This window comes from Leishmania braziliensis, chromosome 9, assembly GCF_000002845.2.
Source record: "Leishmania braziliensis MHOM/BR/75/M2904 complete genome, chromosome 9".
In the NCBI taxonomy this organism is placed as follows: Eukaryota; Euglenozoa; class Kinetoplastea; order Trypanosomatida; family Trypanosomatidae; genus Leishmania; species Leishmania braziliensis.
Genome location: NC_009301.2, coordinates 191,113 through 204,036, shown reverse-complemented (window position 1 = coordinate 204,036; position 12,924 = coordinate 191,113). Strand labels below are relative to the sequence as shown.

The 12,924-nt window shown below is 60.4% G+C and overlaps 3 protein-coding genes across 3 annotated transcripts; all 3 read right to left on the bottom strand.

Annotated features, from left to right (window-relative positions):
- Nucleotides 1-1,892: 1,892 nt before the first annotated feature.
- Nucleotides 1,893-4,202, bottom strand: LBRM_09_0540 (conserved hypothetical protein; the record flags this gene model as incomplete). The annotated part of the gene is made up of 1 exon (XM_001562620.1): nucleotides 1,893-4,202. The coding sequence occupies one exon, from the start codon at nucleotides 4,200-4,202 to the stop codon at nucleotides 1,893-1,895; it is 2,310 nt and encodes a 769-aa protein (XP_001562670.1).
- Nucleotides 4,203-5,361: 1,159 nt separating this feature from the next.
- Nucleotides 5,362-6,561, bottom strand: LBRM_09_0530 (conserved hypothetical protein; the record flags this gene model as incomplete). The annotated part of the gene is made up of 1 exon (XM_001562619.2): nucleotides 5,362-6,561. The coding sequence occupies one exon, from the start codon at nucleotides 6,559-6,561 to the stop codon at nucleotides 5,362-5,364; it is 1,200 nt and encodes a 399-aa protein (XP_001562669.1).
- Nucleotides 6,562-7,426: 865 nt separating this feature from the next.
- LBRM_09_0520 (conserved hypothetical protein) lies at nucleotides 7,427-12,832 on the bottom strand (the record flags this gene model as incomplete). Its single annotated transcript, XM_001562618.2, has 1 exon — nucleotides 7,427-12,832. One exon carries the CDS (start codon nucleotides 12,830-12,832, stop codon nucleotides 7,427-7,429), a length of 5,406 nt encoding a protein of 1,801 aa, XP_001562668.2.
- Between the last annotated feature and the right edge of the window lie 92 nt (nucleotides 12,833-12,924).

Here is a 12,924-nt window from a genome sequence, read left to right as displayed (position 1 = left end):
ACACATGCGTGCTGCTGCCCCCCTCCCCCCCCCCCCCACACACACACACGCGCACTCCCCCATATACACCGCTCGATGGGACAGCCAACGAAAGGGAGATCGTTTCGCTTTGGCTTTTCTCTGTCTCTGAGTCCCTGAGTGCGCTAGTCCTCGGGTGTGCATGTGCGTGTGCGTGTCAGGGTGGGGGAGGAGGAGGAGGAGGAGGAGGAGGGGAGCGAAGCGGAGGTAGAGGAAAAACGAACGGAAAAGGGCGAATGGAAGAAATCAGAAGACCACACCGAAGAAACTGAATCGAGAGATGGAGCACGCGAGGAAGAGAGGCGGAGTATACGACGATCGTATCGATCACCCTGAATGAGCACAAAAGGAAATGAGAGCGCAACAAGAGAGGGACACACAGACACACACACACATCGCACACGCACAGGTATGCACAGACACGAACCGACCAACCATCCAGAGAAACACCAACCGCATCTTCCATTTCGCGCTCTTCGTTGATGTAGAGAAAACCAAGAACAGAAAAACACGTCGGTGCAAAAAAAAAAAAGTTTCGTTACGATGCCTCAGTCAGTGCGCCTCTTGGCCCGCTCTAAAGTTCCGCCTTCTTCACATCTTCGCAGTACACACGCACACACACACACGTGCCCAGCGGCCACTGCGAGAGTTGCTGAGAGAGAGAGAGCCAACACCACCGCCACCACCGCCCACTCCACGATCAGCCCCCCGCTACGGCTATAACGGCACTAATTGTTGCCTCCACGGTCAGTGCAAGCGAAGAAACAGTAAAGCAGAAAGCAGAAAAGAGGTGAAGCGGATTGTCCCATATAGGCACCGGTGAAGAATGGGAGAAGGAGGAGGAGGAACGACGAGTGAGCACTTGCGAGGCGGTAGTCACCCCCGCCCCCATACCACTCTCTCCGGCCTTCCCTTTTCTGCCCTTTTGTTTCTTCTTCTGTGTGTGTAGCCTCGGGGACCCGTACCCCACCCCACTCTCGGTGTGAGGAGCCTGGACGCCTCCCCGAGGGAGGGCACCACGTGGCGGCCAGCACGACGGGAGCGGCTGCGAGGCGAGGGGGTGGGTGGGGCCTGGTGACGCGTCCTCTGTGGGAGAGAGTGAGCAGGTTTGAAGACGAGAACCTCTCTGTGCGTTACACTCGTGTCTGTGGCGCTAAGGGCACAGAGAAGACGGAAGAGAAGAGAGAGCCGGGCGTGGATGCGCGGAGACGGGGGCATGAGAGGGGCACTGCTTAACACCGACAGCAGGGAGCGAGATGAAAATGAAGATAGAATGTAAAGAAACGATGTCGAGCACGCACCGAAGAGGAAGACGAGTGTTGTAGCGTTGAGGGAGGAGACGAGACGTACAGCCTGGCGGACAGGAGCCGCCCTCCCTCAAAGAGGGTCTAAAAACAAATCAAATCGGGTGTCAGCTCAGTACACACCCACACGCACACAGCGCAAGCAAGCGAGAGAGCGAAGGGGGTCTATGAGGACATGAATGAGAGGAAGTGGTGGAGGTGTAGGCGGCGGAGAGAGCGTGTGTGTGTGTGTGCTGTTCTGATGTAGAAACACGTAGAAGGACAGAGAGAGAGACAGACAGGCACACAGAGAAAGACACGCCAACGCAAGCAGGCAGCTCGAACAGAGATTGCCGTGGATCAGCGGAAGAGGAGTTCGATGATCAGCCGAGAAGAGGCAGCAACAGACATGAAAACAAAATAGAAGCGGTAATGCGACGTACAGAGGCCAGCGGCAGCTTGGCCTACTCTCTCCACCCCCCACATCACGCTTTTCTCTTGTTATCCCTGCTGCATGCTGGGGTGACGTCGCACCACACACCCATAATACCCACCTTGATCCCTCTCCTTGGCTTGCTTTTTATTCTAGATTCACAGACCGCTTGCGGTGCAGCTCGACGGCGGTTCGGTGCTGCGACGCGCACTGGTCGGCGCCGACATTGGCGGCGCGTCCTCGCCGTGCTTCTCCTTCATAAGATTGTTGAAGACACTCAGCGGGGTGCGCAAGTGGCCATCTTTGACGGCCGGCAGCTGCTTGAGGCTGGGGTCGCGTGCGCGGAGCTGGATGTAGGCGGGGCTCCGCCAGGAGGGGCGTTGCTTCAGCAGTTCGTCGCGCACCGGTTGCAGCACCTCCTTGGGGACTACAGGACTCAGCGGGTCCTCTTCTTCACCCGGGCCGCGCATGTTTTCCTCAGCGAGGATTTCAGCGGCGTTGTTGTCGAGGGAAGGGGCGGAAGTGGACTGGTGCGGTGTCGCCGCGCTGCCGCGTGGGGTGCGGGACAAGGCGCGCGGCGACGGCTGCGGCTTTTCCGCCTCCGCCCGCTGCTGACGTTTCTTTTCCTCCTCGAGTTTCTGTATGCCCTCAGCGCGGCTCAGTAGTTGTGGCAGCACCTTGCTAGAGATGAAGCCGTCTGGGATAACGTTGCTGAGAGAGACGGCGTACTCGTTCAGCTCTACATGCGCGTAGCTGGCCGGGTACGGGTTGCGGCTCGTTCCGGCGCTCACGCCCCAGTTTGACCCGAGAAGAAAGTAGCGCGGTGGGCAGGACGTAAAGGGGCGGAGTGCCTTCATCGGCACCTCAACCTTGTTGGACTGCTTGTTGTAGACGCGGTGTGGGGCCATGATACAGTAGTAGTTCTCCTCCGGCCCCTCCTTGGCATCGAAGAAGTACTCAGCCACCGTACCCTCGCACTCGAATCCATGGTACTGGTTCTCGTAAGTGATCGCCGAGCGCACCACGGCTGCAAAGCGGTAGCGTTCCTCCTGCGCGTTCAGGAAGGCGGCCCGCGGGCGGCGCTCGTCCGACGAGTTTGTTAGCATCAGCAGTACCTTCTCGTTCGTCGCGTCGTACACCATAAGATCAATCGTGCCGGTCTTGACGGCGTTCGGGTCGTTGTTCTCACGGTAGCGGTACGTAACGGGAGCCAAGATGAGGAAATGCGGCAGACCATGGCGGTCGGCAACTTTGCTGCCAAAGATGCCTCGGCTGGAGGTGAGGGAGGGGACGTAGTTCGACTTCTGCGGTGCCCAGAACTTCTTGTAGTCCTCCAGCGTCGTTACTTTCTGGCCAACGATCTTGTTCGGACCCATCTGTGGTACATCTGCCGTGATACAGGACAAGAACCAGTACCGGAATGTCTCCTTGTCTTTAATGGGCTTAATCTTCTCAATTACCTCCCGCGCGCTGCTGTTCGTGCGCTTTATCATTGCATCCCAGTCATCCATCGAGAGAATGTTGAGGTAGTTCTTGTAGGCCGCATCCACGATCTTGGGCAGCGAGTACTGTGCCACGCGGCTGGATGAGACGTACTCGTTGTCGGCAGGCAGGCCGTGCAGGCTGGCATCCACGCCGCCCTCGTTTGGGTTGGCCATCTCCTTGTCCTTACGGCTGCACAGCGAGGCGAGGCGGTCGATGCCATACTCGGCAAAGATGTCGTTACGCAGCTCCACAAACGCCTCCAGTCGTTTCACTGTCGGGCATTCCTCCAGTGCTTGGCGGAGCTGCGCCACCTTCTCGCGCATCTGCTCGTACTCGACTCGCTTGTTCTGTAGAACCTGTTGGCTGAACATCTTATTATGCGCGTCCACTTCGAACGGCTGTGCCGACTGCGTGAAGTACGCCTTGCCGCCCATCTTCTTCAGCATCGCCGGCACTTCTCCGTCGCTGCTGTCGCTTGTGTACTGGCCCTCCTCAAGAGTGGCGTACTGGCGGTAGAGGGCGACGGTCGCCGCACTCTCTAGCAGCAGCGCCTGCGACGGCATGTATGTCATGAACATCTGGTGGCGGAGCAGCACGGCGTTTTCGCGCTCCCAGGCGGCCAGCTCACCGTGCGCCTCCTTCAGCTGTCGCTGTTCCTCGCTCTGCAGGATGTCGTGCTGCAGCTCCTGCTGCTTCTGGGAGAAGAAGCGGGCGCGAGCCTTGGCGTCCTGCACGTACATCTGCATGTCTTCTCCATCACTGAGGAAAGGCTTGAGCCGCTGCTGCACATCGGCACTTTTGAAGGCCTCGCGCAGCTGCGCATGGATGGCGACGCGGGCCGTGAGCTGGTCGGAGCGCGAGGACTGCAGTGTTTGTACTATACGGTTGCTCGCCACATTCGCGGTCAACACCGTTGGGTCGCCAGCGTAGTAAATCATGTCGGTCGCCATGACCGTGGCCAATGTCTGCACGGCTGCACTCATCTTGAGGAGTTGTACAAGGGAGAGCGAAGAAGAGGAAAGAGAGAGAGAGAGGCCCCGTGAGACTGGCGTGTGTGATGGTGTGGAGTTTTCCCCCCTTGTTCTGGCACTGTGCGCGTGTAAGACAACAGCAACAACGACAAGGGAGCGAAAACGATGCGAGGCGGACGCAGCAACAACACCAAATAACGTCTCTCCCTCCCGTTCTCTGCGAGTGTGTGCCGCTTTGTCTTGCTTCTGAGTTCGTTTCCTCTTTTTTTCTCTCTTTTCCTCTCTCTCCTACAGACAGGCACTGACGGGCACACGGCTCCCCTTCTCTATGGTCGTGCCGATGGCGTAGAATCGGAGGAGGAGTGGTAGAGAGGACGATGAGGTGGTAGTGGCGGCGACGACGGTGGTGAAGAGACCCTCTGCGAATGGTGATCAGCACAGGGAGGGGAGGGGAGGGGGCGGTGCGTGAGGGTCAAACACACGGAGAGAAAAAGGCACACGCACACCCACACAGTCCCCAGCAGGCGTGCACGCAGACCGAAGCAATCAAGGAGGGGGAGGAGGAGGGGGAGAGGTGAAGCGTTGGGGAGGTGCAGACGCATGTCGCATGCCCTCATTGACACGGCACCACGCCACGGGCGTACAGGGAAGCTGGCGGGGTCGACGAGGTATACCGATAAAACGTCCCTCTTTTTTTTTTGCCTTTTGAATTTGATGCGTTTTTTTTTTTCTCTCGCCGCTGACGGGCATTTCCCTCGCCTTCCGATGGGCACACACACACACACACAGCGGCAGACCCACGATGTCATCCACACGCGCACAAACGACGGGAGATGGCGCCGCGAGGGAATCAGTAAAGTCACAGTATGCCCGTCGCCACGATATCGTCGGCGGCAGTGACAGAGAAGGAGGAGGAGGAGGAGCTCGGTGAAGAGACAAGCCCGAGTAGCAGCAGCAAAGAACAAACAGAGGTACACGAAGAGGATAGAGCAGCTTCGGCAATGAGCCGATAAACACAACCCCCACCCCACCCCAGCGATGTCCGAGGAGGAGGAAGGAGGTGGGGGGGGGAGAGGGACAGGCAAATGAAAAGAGGACCGGAGACAAGGCGTACAGGCACCCACGCACAGACATGCGCGCGCCATCAAGGTGCCGTCCCGCTTTCTCTTGCTCACCGAAAGAAGTCCTTGTGGTCCTCCGTCTCCACCACCGTCTCGGGCACTCCCGTGCCACGTGCTTTCTCCATCACCTGGATCTCGTCCCAGTTGAGCAGGTCAATGTTGTCGCAGTTCTCGGGGGCGAGGTAGTTTGCCTTGCCGTGGAAGGGCACCTCCACCTTCTCGATCAGCGGCTCCGTCTTGATGTATTCAGCCACGCTCGTGTCGCTGGCCGACATCTCTGCCATCATCTCTGCCAGTGCCACAAGGCTGTAGTCTTCCAGGTTGATGGCAAGCGTGCCGGTCTGCTGCTCTTCGTTGATGCTCCCGTTGTCAACGGGAGGCGACTTGGCGTTCTCGACATCGACCGATGAGGACGAACCAGGCGTCGACAGCTTCCTCGAAAGATGGCCGCACGTGTTGCCACCCCGCTGTAGACTCCCTTGTGAAAAGCGACGGAAGTCACCCCCATGTCCATCCTGCACTCCCTCTTGCATCTCCGGTGGCAGCCGCGCTCCCTCCTGCTCTGCTAGCAGGAAATCTGTATGTCTCTGCTGCGTGTCCATCTCCTCCTGCAAATGCTGTGCACTTACCATGGCACGGTGTCGTACCGTCTTCTTCGTTGCCCTCGCCGCAGCGGCCACACAGCGCCGTGTGTGTCGAGACGAGACGTCACCGAACGGGTTGCTGTGCTGCTGCTTGACAAGTTCTCGTTGCTGCCGCCGCGTCAGAGGCTCGTAGGGGTCGAGGACGATGGTCTGCACTGGAGAGAAACGGTAGTTCACCTCGGAGTCGATAAAGAGGATGCGGCTTGTGTCCTGCCCTGTGCCGTTCACCTCGTTCGCCATGATGCGCAGGTACTCGGTGTAGTTGTTGGGCGCCAAGCCTCTCTTGCGGTTGCCGCGGCCTGAGCCAGCGCCGATAATCTTGGAGTGGTCGTTCACGTAGCGGAAGGGAACGGGAAAGTCGAGACGGTGGAACAGGCTCATCATCTCCCGGTCGTTCTCCGTGTTGGTTGGCACAAACAGCGCAACGGCGCACTGCAGGCGCCGCAGCGTCGTAGCCAAGTAGGTTGCATAGGGGCGCGGCTTGACGATATACGGGCTGGCGGGGTCCACGAAGCCGATGGTGCCCTGCAGACGTATGCCGACAATCAGCCGGCTCGCCAAGGGAATGACCTGCTGGTTGCCTACCAAAACGATGGCGGAGGACATCCTGCTTGCATGCAAGAGGAGGAGCGCAGAGAAAGGAGTCCACTCCAGCCCTTAATCGTCCCCCGAGGTGGGGGGGGGGTGGGAGTGATGGCAGCACTTCTGTAATCCGCTCTTCCTTGAGCGTTAGAGTGTGAAGTATCCGAAAACACTGCCAGCGCCACATGTGACGCCGAACAGACGCATACACACACGCACACGTACAGACGCAGATAAAAAATGCTACAGCAACGCCTAAGCCGGTGTTGGCTCTTCCCTGCGGTCCGTGTCAGCAAAGGTGGGAGGGGGGAGGGAGCGAGCCTATATGAGATGTGTGCATCACGAGCTTTGGTGAGACATTCTACTCGTCTTCACCGAAAGAAAAGCAGCCAGCCAGCCAGCCAGCCAGTCTGCAACGGTGTAGGTGATACCCGATGAACAGAGGTGGAGGGGTCACCGTAGACGCCTTCCAGGACACAACTCGCACCCCCCGCATAAGCAGCAGCAGCAGCAGCACCTGAGGCTTGTCCTACAGCGTTCGAGTCGATCTTTGGTTGGGTGCGCGGTGCACGTTGATTCCTACAGAGGTGCCAAAGAGAGATATACAGCGCAACGGCGAAAAGGGAAGCGGGAAAAAACACTGTTGTACATTGTGTGTGTGTGTGTGTGTGTGGGTGGGTGGGTGTGTGCATCTCGTCACACTAGGAACAGCGAGAAAAATCACGCGAGTGAGTTACAGAGGAGGTAGGGACTGAGGGGCAGACGAGGGGCGGCGGCACCACGGGGCTTAACCAAGGCTGATGTGCACGTCATACATAGAAACGCGGTGCCGCCTCCGACATCCTTGTGAGGGCCTGTCCATCTTTCCCCCCTACTCTTTCGCCCGGATTTAATGGTTACCAGCCACTCCTGCTGCAGCCTTTGCGGTGCGGTTGAGCTGCTGCTTGAACTGCTGCTGGAGACGCCGCTGTACGCGCAGACGCTGAGCATAGCGCAGGGACGCCGAAGGTGCCGATACAGGCGCGGTGGACAATGCCGGTGCGCGCAGTGGGCGAGCACCGACATCCTGCGTCATTGTCGAGCCCCACTGCGAGATCCAGGAAACAGATCGAGGCGCTGCGTGCATAGCCTCTACGCCTAGGCCCCGAAACATGATCGATGTCAATTCCGTTGTCGCGGGCTCTGTGGTTGATGTGGCCGTGGCAGGCATGAGTGGTGGCGAATGCTGCAGTAGTGGCGATGCGTCGCGTCGGGCGTTTACATGCATACTCGCTGCCCCGCTCCCGCCGCAGGAGATGGGCGCGTCGCCGTCGTGTGGAGCCAGAAGCGGCGATACAGGGAGACACGGTGTGCCCCACCCGGTTTGCGTGGTTGGGCGTGCAAGCAGGCGTGGCGGCGCCGCCGCACCTTTGCAGTCGAAGGACGTATTGCACCCGCTGGTGTGACTTGGACCGCTTGCCGTAGCCGCCAGCAAATCGTCATCGTCTTTTCCAGGACACAGGCCGCTCACGCCACCCTCGCGGTGGCTCGCGGCGAGACCTTCGCGCTGAATGCCGCCTGCCGTTGGGCTGCGCGTGTGCGGCCAATGTGAGGCGGCGGTGGCATAGAAGGACGCAAATGGGGAGGATGAGCCGATTTTGCCGTTGCCATCGACACGTGAAACCGAAAGGTGCGCTGCGCGCCTTTTCGGTATGCGTGCCGCGCTGCTCGTGCCCGGGGCACCTTTCATTGGCCGCACACGCGACGGGCTCATCATTCGCGGCACCGTCCGCGGCGGGTAGGTGCCTGCGGCGTAGGACACAGTGGGAGGCGTGGAGTCGCCGCCGCCTCCGCCGTTCACATCGCGTGTGCCATCAAGCAGGAATCTCGCCTCTGCAGATCCAGGAGTGCGTCGCTGGGCCTTGCTCTCCGCCTTCACACGTCGGCGAAGCGAGGTGGTTTGCACTATTGGGTTTGCTGACGGTAGGGCAGCGCTGCGGCCGCCGTCCGCTAGGGTGACGGAGGGGGAGGGCTCTGGACGGGGCTGCGACGAGGGAAAGAGGTGATTGCGCCGCTCTTGCTGGAAGCGGACGTGAAGGTGGTAGCGCTCGCGCAGCGACACCTGTCCGTCGAAGGCGTCAAGCGGCACGTCGTCGAGGTACTTCAGCAGAAGCTCTTCCACGTCTTCTTCCTCCCGCGGCCGTGCGTCGTCGTTCTCATCTTCCCTAGGCGCGGGGTATACATCGGTGCGGTGGAGTTCCCATGCGCTGCAGACGTTCTCAATGCCTGAAATTGCGGTTGCGGTGCGTGACTGAACACGGCTGATACGTGCGTGGTAGTAGAGCGACTGTTCGAGTAATGCTTCGTGCTCCTGTTCCTCCAGGCGGCGCTGACGTGAGTCCCGCTCTTGCTGCGCGGCCGCCTCAATCTCGATGCGTCGCGTCGCGTCTGCCAGGCCGAGATGCGCCCGATAGACCTTCAGGGACCCTATGGGCTTCTCTGTGGATTTCCGTTGCTGTGGCGTCCAGTGTCCATGGCGTAGGGACTTCTTCTGCTGCCGCTTCTCCACCAAGGCGCGGGCTACACCGTACTGGTGGCCACGCGGGGCCGCACGCACTTTCAGATCATCACGAAAGGCCTGGCGGAGCAAGCAGTATCGATCGTATACGTCCGCGTCGAACGCGGGCGGCGGGCACGAGAGCAGTGTGTCCAGCTGCTCCGTCGTGAAGTGCGTCAGCGGCATCAGCAGGGAGAGGCTGGAAGGTTGCAGCGCATCGCCGCTCTTTCCTGTTGGCGCCGCCGACTTCTGCATTCTCTTTTGCGCATCAAAGCAGACGCGAATGAGAGTCCAGAACTCGACGAGCGGCGCCTCTGTCAATGTGGCTGCGTCGCGGTAGAAGATGAGCGGAAAGGCGAAGAACTTCTCGTGAAACGTTTGCGGTCCAACGTGCTCCGTCGTGCCGCGGTACGTCCATTCCTCCTCCGCGATTGCGATGTGGGCCACCACGGGGAGGCGGGTGGGGAAGAAGAGCTCAAGCAGCTGCAGGACGAACAGCACGAAGGTCCGCTTGTCCAAGAGACCTTCCTTGTCGTGCGGAAGTTCGTCGTAGACGTCACGAAGGGCCTGACGCACCAGGATGGACTGCCGCAGCTGCCGCCACGCTTGCTGAGCTGGCGCGGCCAGATCGGTGCCTAGAGGCGGATACAGGCCCTCCCAGCAGCGGCAGCCACTCATAGTGGACGCGACGGGGACGCGATGGGCGTAGGGCTTACGCAGTGATGGCGCGTGCTCCTGCAGCTTCAGCACCGGGTGCGGGATGACCGGCACGCCGGCGAGCAGCCCCTCCGTTGCTGGTGTGTACTCCGGCGCGTTTCCGCCAGCGCGGCCGATTACATGGGTGCCGGGGCCACCGCAGCGCAGCCGTCGCTCTTCGTACAGCGCCCGACAGTACAGCTTGAAGTGGATGAGCAAGCGACTCTGCCGGTAGCACCCGAGAAAGCGGTGCGCCGTTGTCGCTGCATTTTTCGCCTGCTGGTGTTGGTGTTGCGACGCCCTTCGTAAAGGTGACGCGCCAGTGCTGCTGCCCTTGTCGGTGGCAACGTCATTGCCCTGGCTCTGTATGACCTTGGCGTAGATGTTGATGTTCAGCGCACCGTCGTACACGGGTCTCGCCCTTCGTGAGGGGTCTCCAACGCGTTCTTGCCGCCGCCACTGGTGTCGACAGGCGTTGCCGTCGCCAGGGAGCATCGGCAGATGCGGCGCCTTCCTATTCGCTTTCTTGGCCTCCGCTGCAAGACGAGTGTCGCGCAGCACCGATGCTGTCGGCGACGTGCACCCTGACGAGGAGCCGTCCGAGTCGGAGAGGGTCAAGTCGCTGTAGCGCACACTAACGCGACCAATGCTGTGCAGCCAGCACAGTTTGCGTGTTCGGTGATTCACCCGGCGTGCGAGGCGGCGCATCTGCGCTTGGCGGCCCTGGTGCTGAGAGGCGCCTCTGGAGAGTCTGGCGATGCTGTAGCCCACATCTCCATTGATACGACCACCATCGCCTGCGTGCAACCCACGCGCTTGCGAGTCTCCATACTTTTCCATCGTGCCAAGGAGGCCCCCGTCTCCAGTCTCGTCCTCCGAGTCGGGCCACATGGCAAAGCGCGGATCAGGGGAGACGCGAATGAACCCCCCGGGCGGCAGAGGCGACGGCCAGACGTACTGGAGCCCGTACAGGTTCTCCGTGCCATCCACACACGCTGCGGCGGCTTCCTGACGGCGCACGCGAGTGTTGTCGTGGCGCGGCTCGGCGCCGGTGACTGCAGCAGCTCTGGTCGCCACTGTTTCCCTACAGTTGGGTGTACCTTCATGATGTATTAGCGCTTCTGCGCTGTCTTTTATGGCTGCCGGCCGCTTTGCCACGACGAGCGGGTCGCGGACGGCGGAGGCGTGCAGCGACGCCTCTGTACGTGTCACATCCTTGCACGCCGCCTCGACGGCCCACATACCCGGAGGAAGCCGGGAGCGCTGCCATAGCGGCGTGGTTGGCATCCGCGGCTTGCGCAGCGGCAGCTGCCATATGAGCGGAGTCGTTGACGCGAGCAGTTCGCCCTCGCACCATCGTCTCTGGCGCACAGCGGCGTTGCTGTTGCTGTGCTGCGGAGGAGGAAAGACGTACACATCCTGCAAAGCGTGCCGACGGGTGGTCGCGCTGCCACCAGCGCTGGGGAGAGAGCCCTGCTGCTCGTTCAGCACGGCATCTGTGATGGCAGTCTGCATGGGCACGTCGACGCGACCAGCTATGACGTCGCGTGCAAGTCGCGCCTTGAGCTCATACGAGGTATTGCCAGAAAAGCGGCGGAGGGAGGTAAGGTGTTGCCTGACTGCGTGCTCCTGCAGCCACTGCTCTCGCGCGTGCTGAGCGGGAGGCATAGCACCGAGTGCCACACGCTGTACGGTCTCTACAGCAGAGGCGTCGATGATGGAGCGGGGGTGCTTTGTGGAGAAGCGCAACGCCATTTCGTCATCTTTGACAGAGAAGACGACATGCTGCGCCATTACAACAACCTCGTCCACTTCATCCATCATCGGCGCCGCTACGTGCCGTTGCTGAGCGCCGCTTTCTGTCGTGCTGACGTGGTACGGTGTAAAGGACGAGGAGAGGGTTGCGATCCCGCTGGCCACGCCGTGCACTTCGTGTTGACACACCACATCGCTCTTGGATGGGCGCCGCTCCGCCTTCTCTAGCTCGTCGTCCATCCAGCGCCGCTCCCGCCATACCTTCCGTACCTCCATCTGCGCACCAGAGGACAGCAGCTCTGGCGTGTCGCGCAGCAGCCGAAGCTCTTCATGATAGCCCTCAGTGCTGAGCTGCATGAGCCGTTGACGGTACGCAGCGTCGACGAGGATGCGCTTCCACCACGGCAGCACACGTGCGCCGGCCGTGGGCGGCGGTGGATCATAGTGACCGCCGTCTTCCGAGGGGGGTTGTTGTAGGAGGGAGGTGTCGCCACCGTCGCAGCCGCTGTGCGCGCCCAGAAGAGGTGGTGTGTGTGTGACCTCTGGATATCTTGACTTGAACGGTGTTTGTAAAGCTGCGGAAGGATGCTGGTGCGACATTCCTGCGGCAGCTGCATCTCCACCTGGCTCGGGCAGCGCAACAGGAGCCGAAAGCGCCGCTAGCCGTGGGAGGGCAGGGGGTGCGACATTACTGTGCACTTCTGGATCGAAGGATGCTGACGTTACGCGGGTAGCAGTGGTCTGCACGTTTGCGTTCTGACTCGGGAGAGCGACACTGTTAAGAGGCGGTGGGAGCGTGGAGCGTTTGAGCTCTTGCCGCCGAAGCCAGGTCGGGGCGGCGGTTGGACGATCGCCTGGGTCGGCGGCAGAGACGTTAGCAACGTTCTCCTGTCCGCTGATCGTACTATCGGTATTCCCTAAAGCCTGAGGCAACTGCGGTGGCGGCGACGAAGCGAAGGAGAGCGTGTGAAATGCGTCACTCTCCATATCTTCAAAAGAGGGAGGGGTCAGGGGATGGGAGGTTGCGTGTGTGTCTGTGCGTGTGTGTGTGTGTGTGTGTGTGTGTTTGTGCGTGTGTGTGTGTGTGTGTGTGTGTGTGTGTGTGTGTGTGTGTGTGCGTGTCTGTGTGTGTGTGTGAGGGAGGCGCTCAGGGTCGCGCAGACGTCGCAGCTGGGCAGAGAGGTAGGCGGATCCCTCTTTTCTGAGTTTTTTTTCGTTTGACCGCCGCATGCACGCGCGCTCTCGCTTATCACAGTGATGATGATGGACTGTTGTTACGCCTGGAAGATTCAATTGATGTATACACATCCCTGTCTCTCGCGGATGCGGTGGAAGAGACTAAGGGGGGGGGAGAGAGGCGAGGAGAGAGGTGTGGTCTTGTACTGATCGCCTACGCGCAC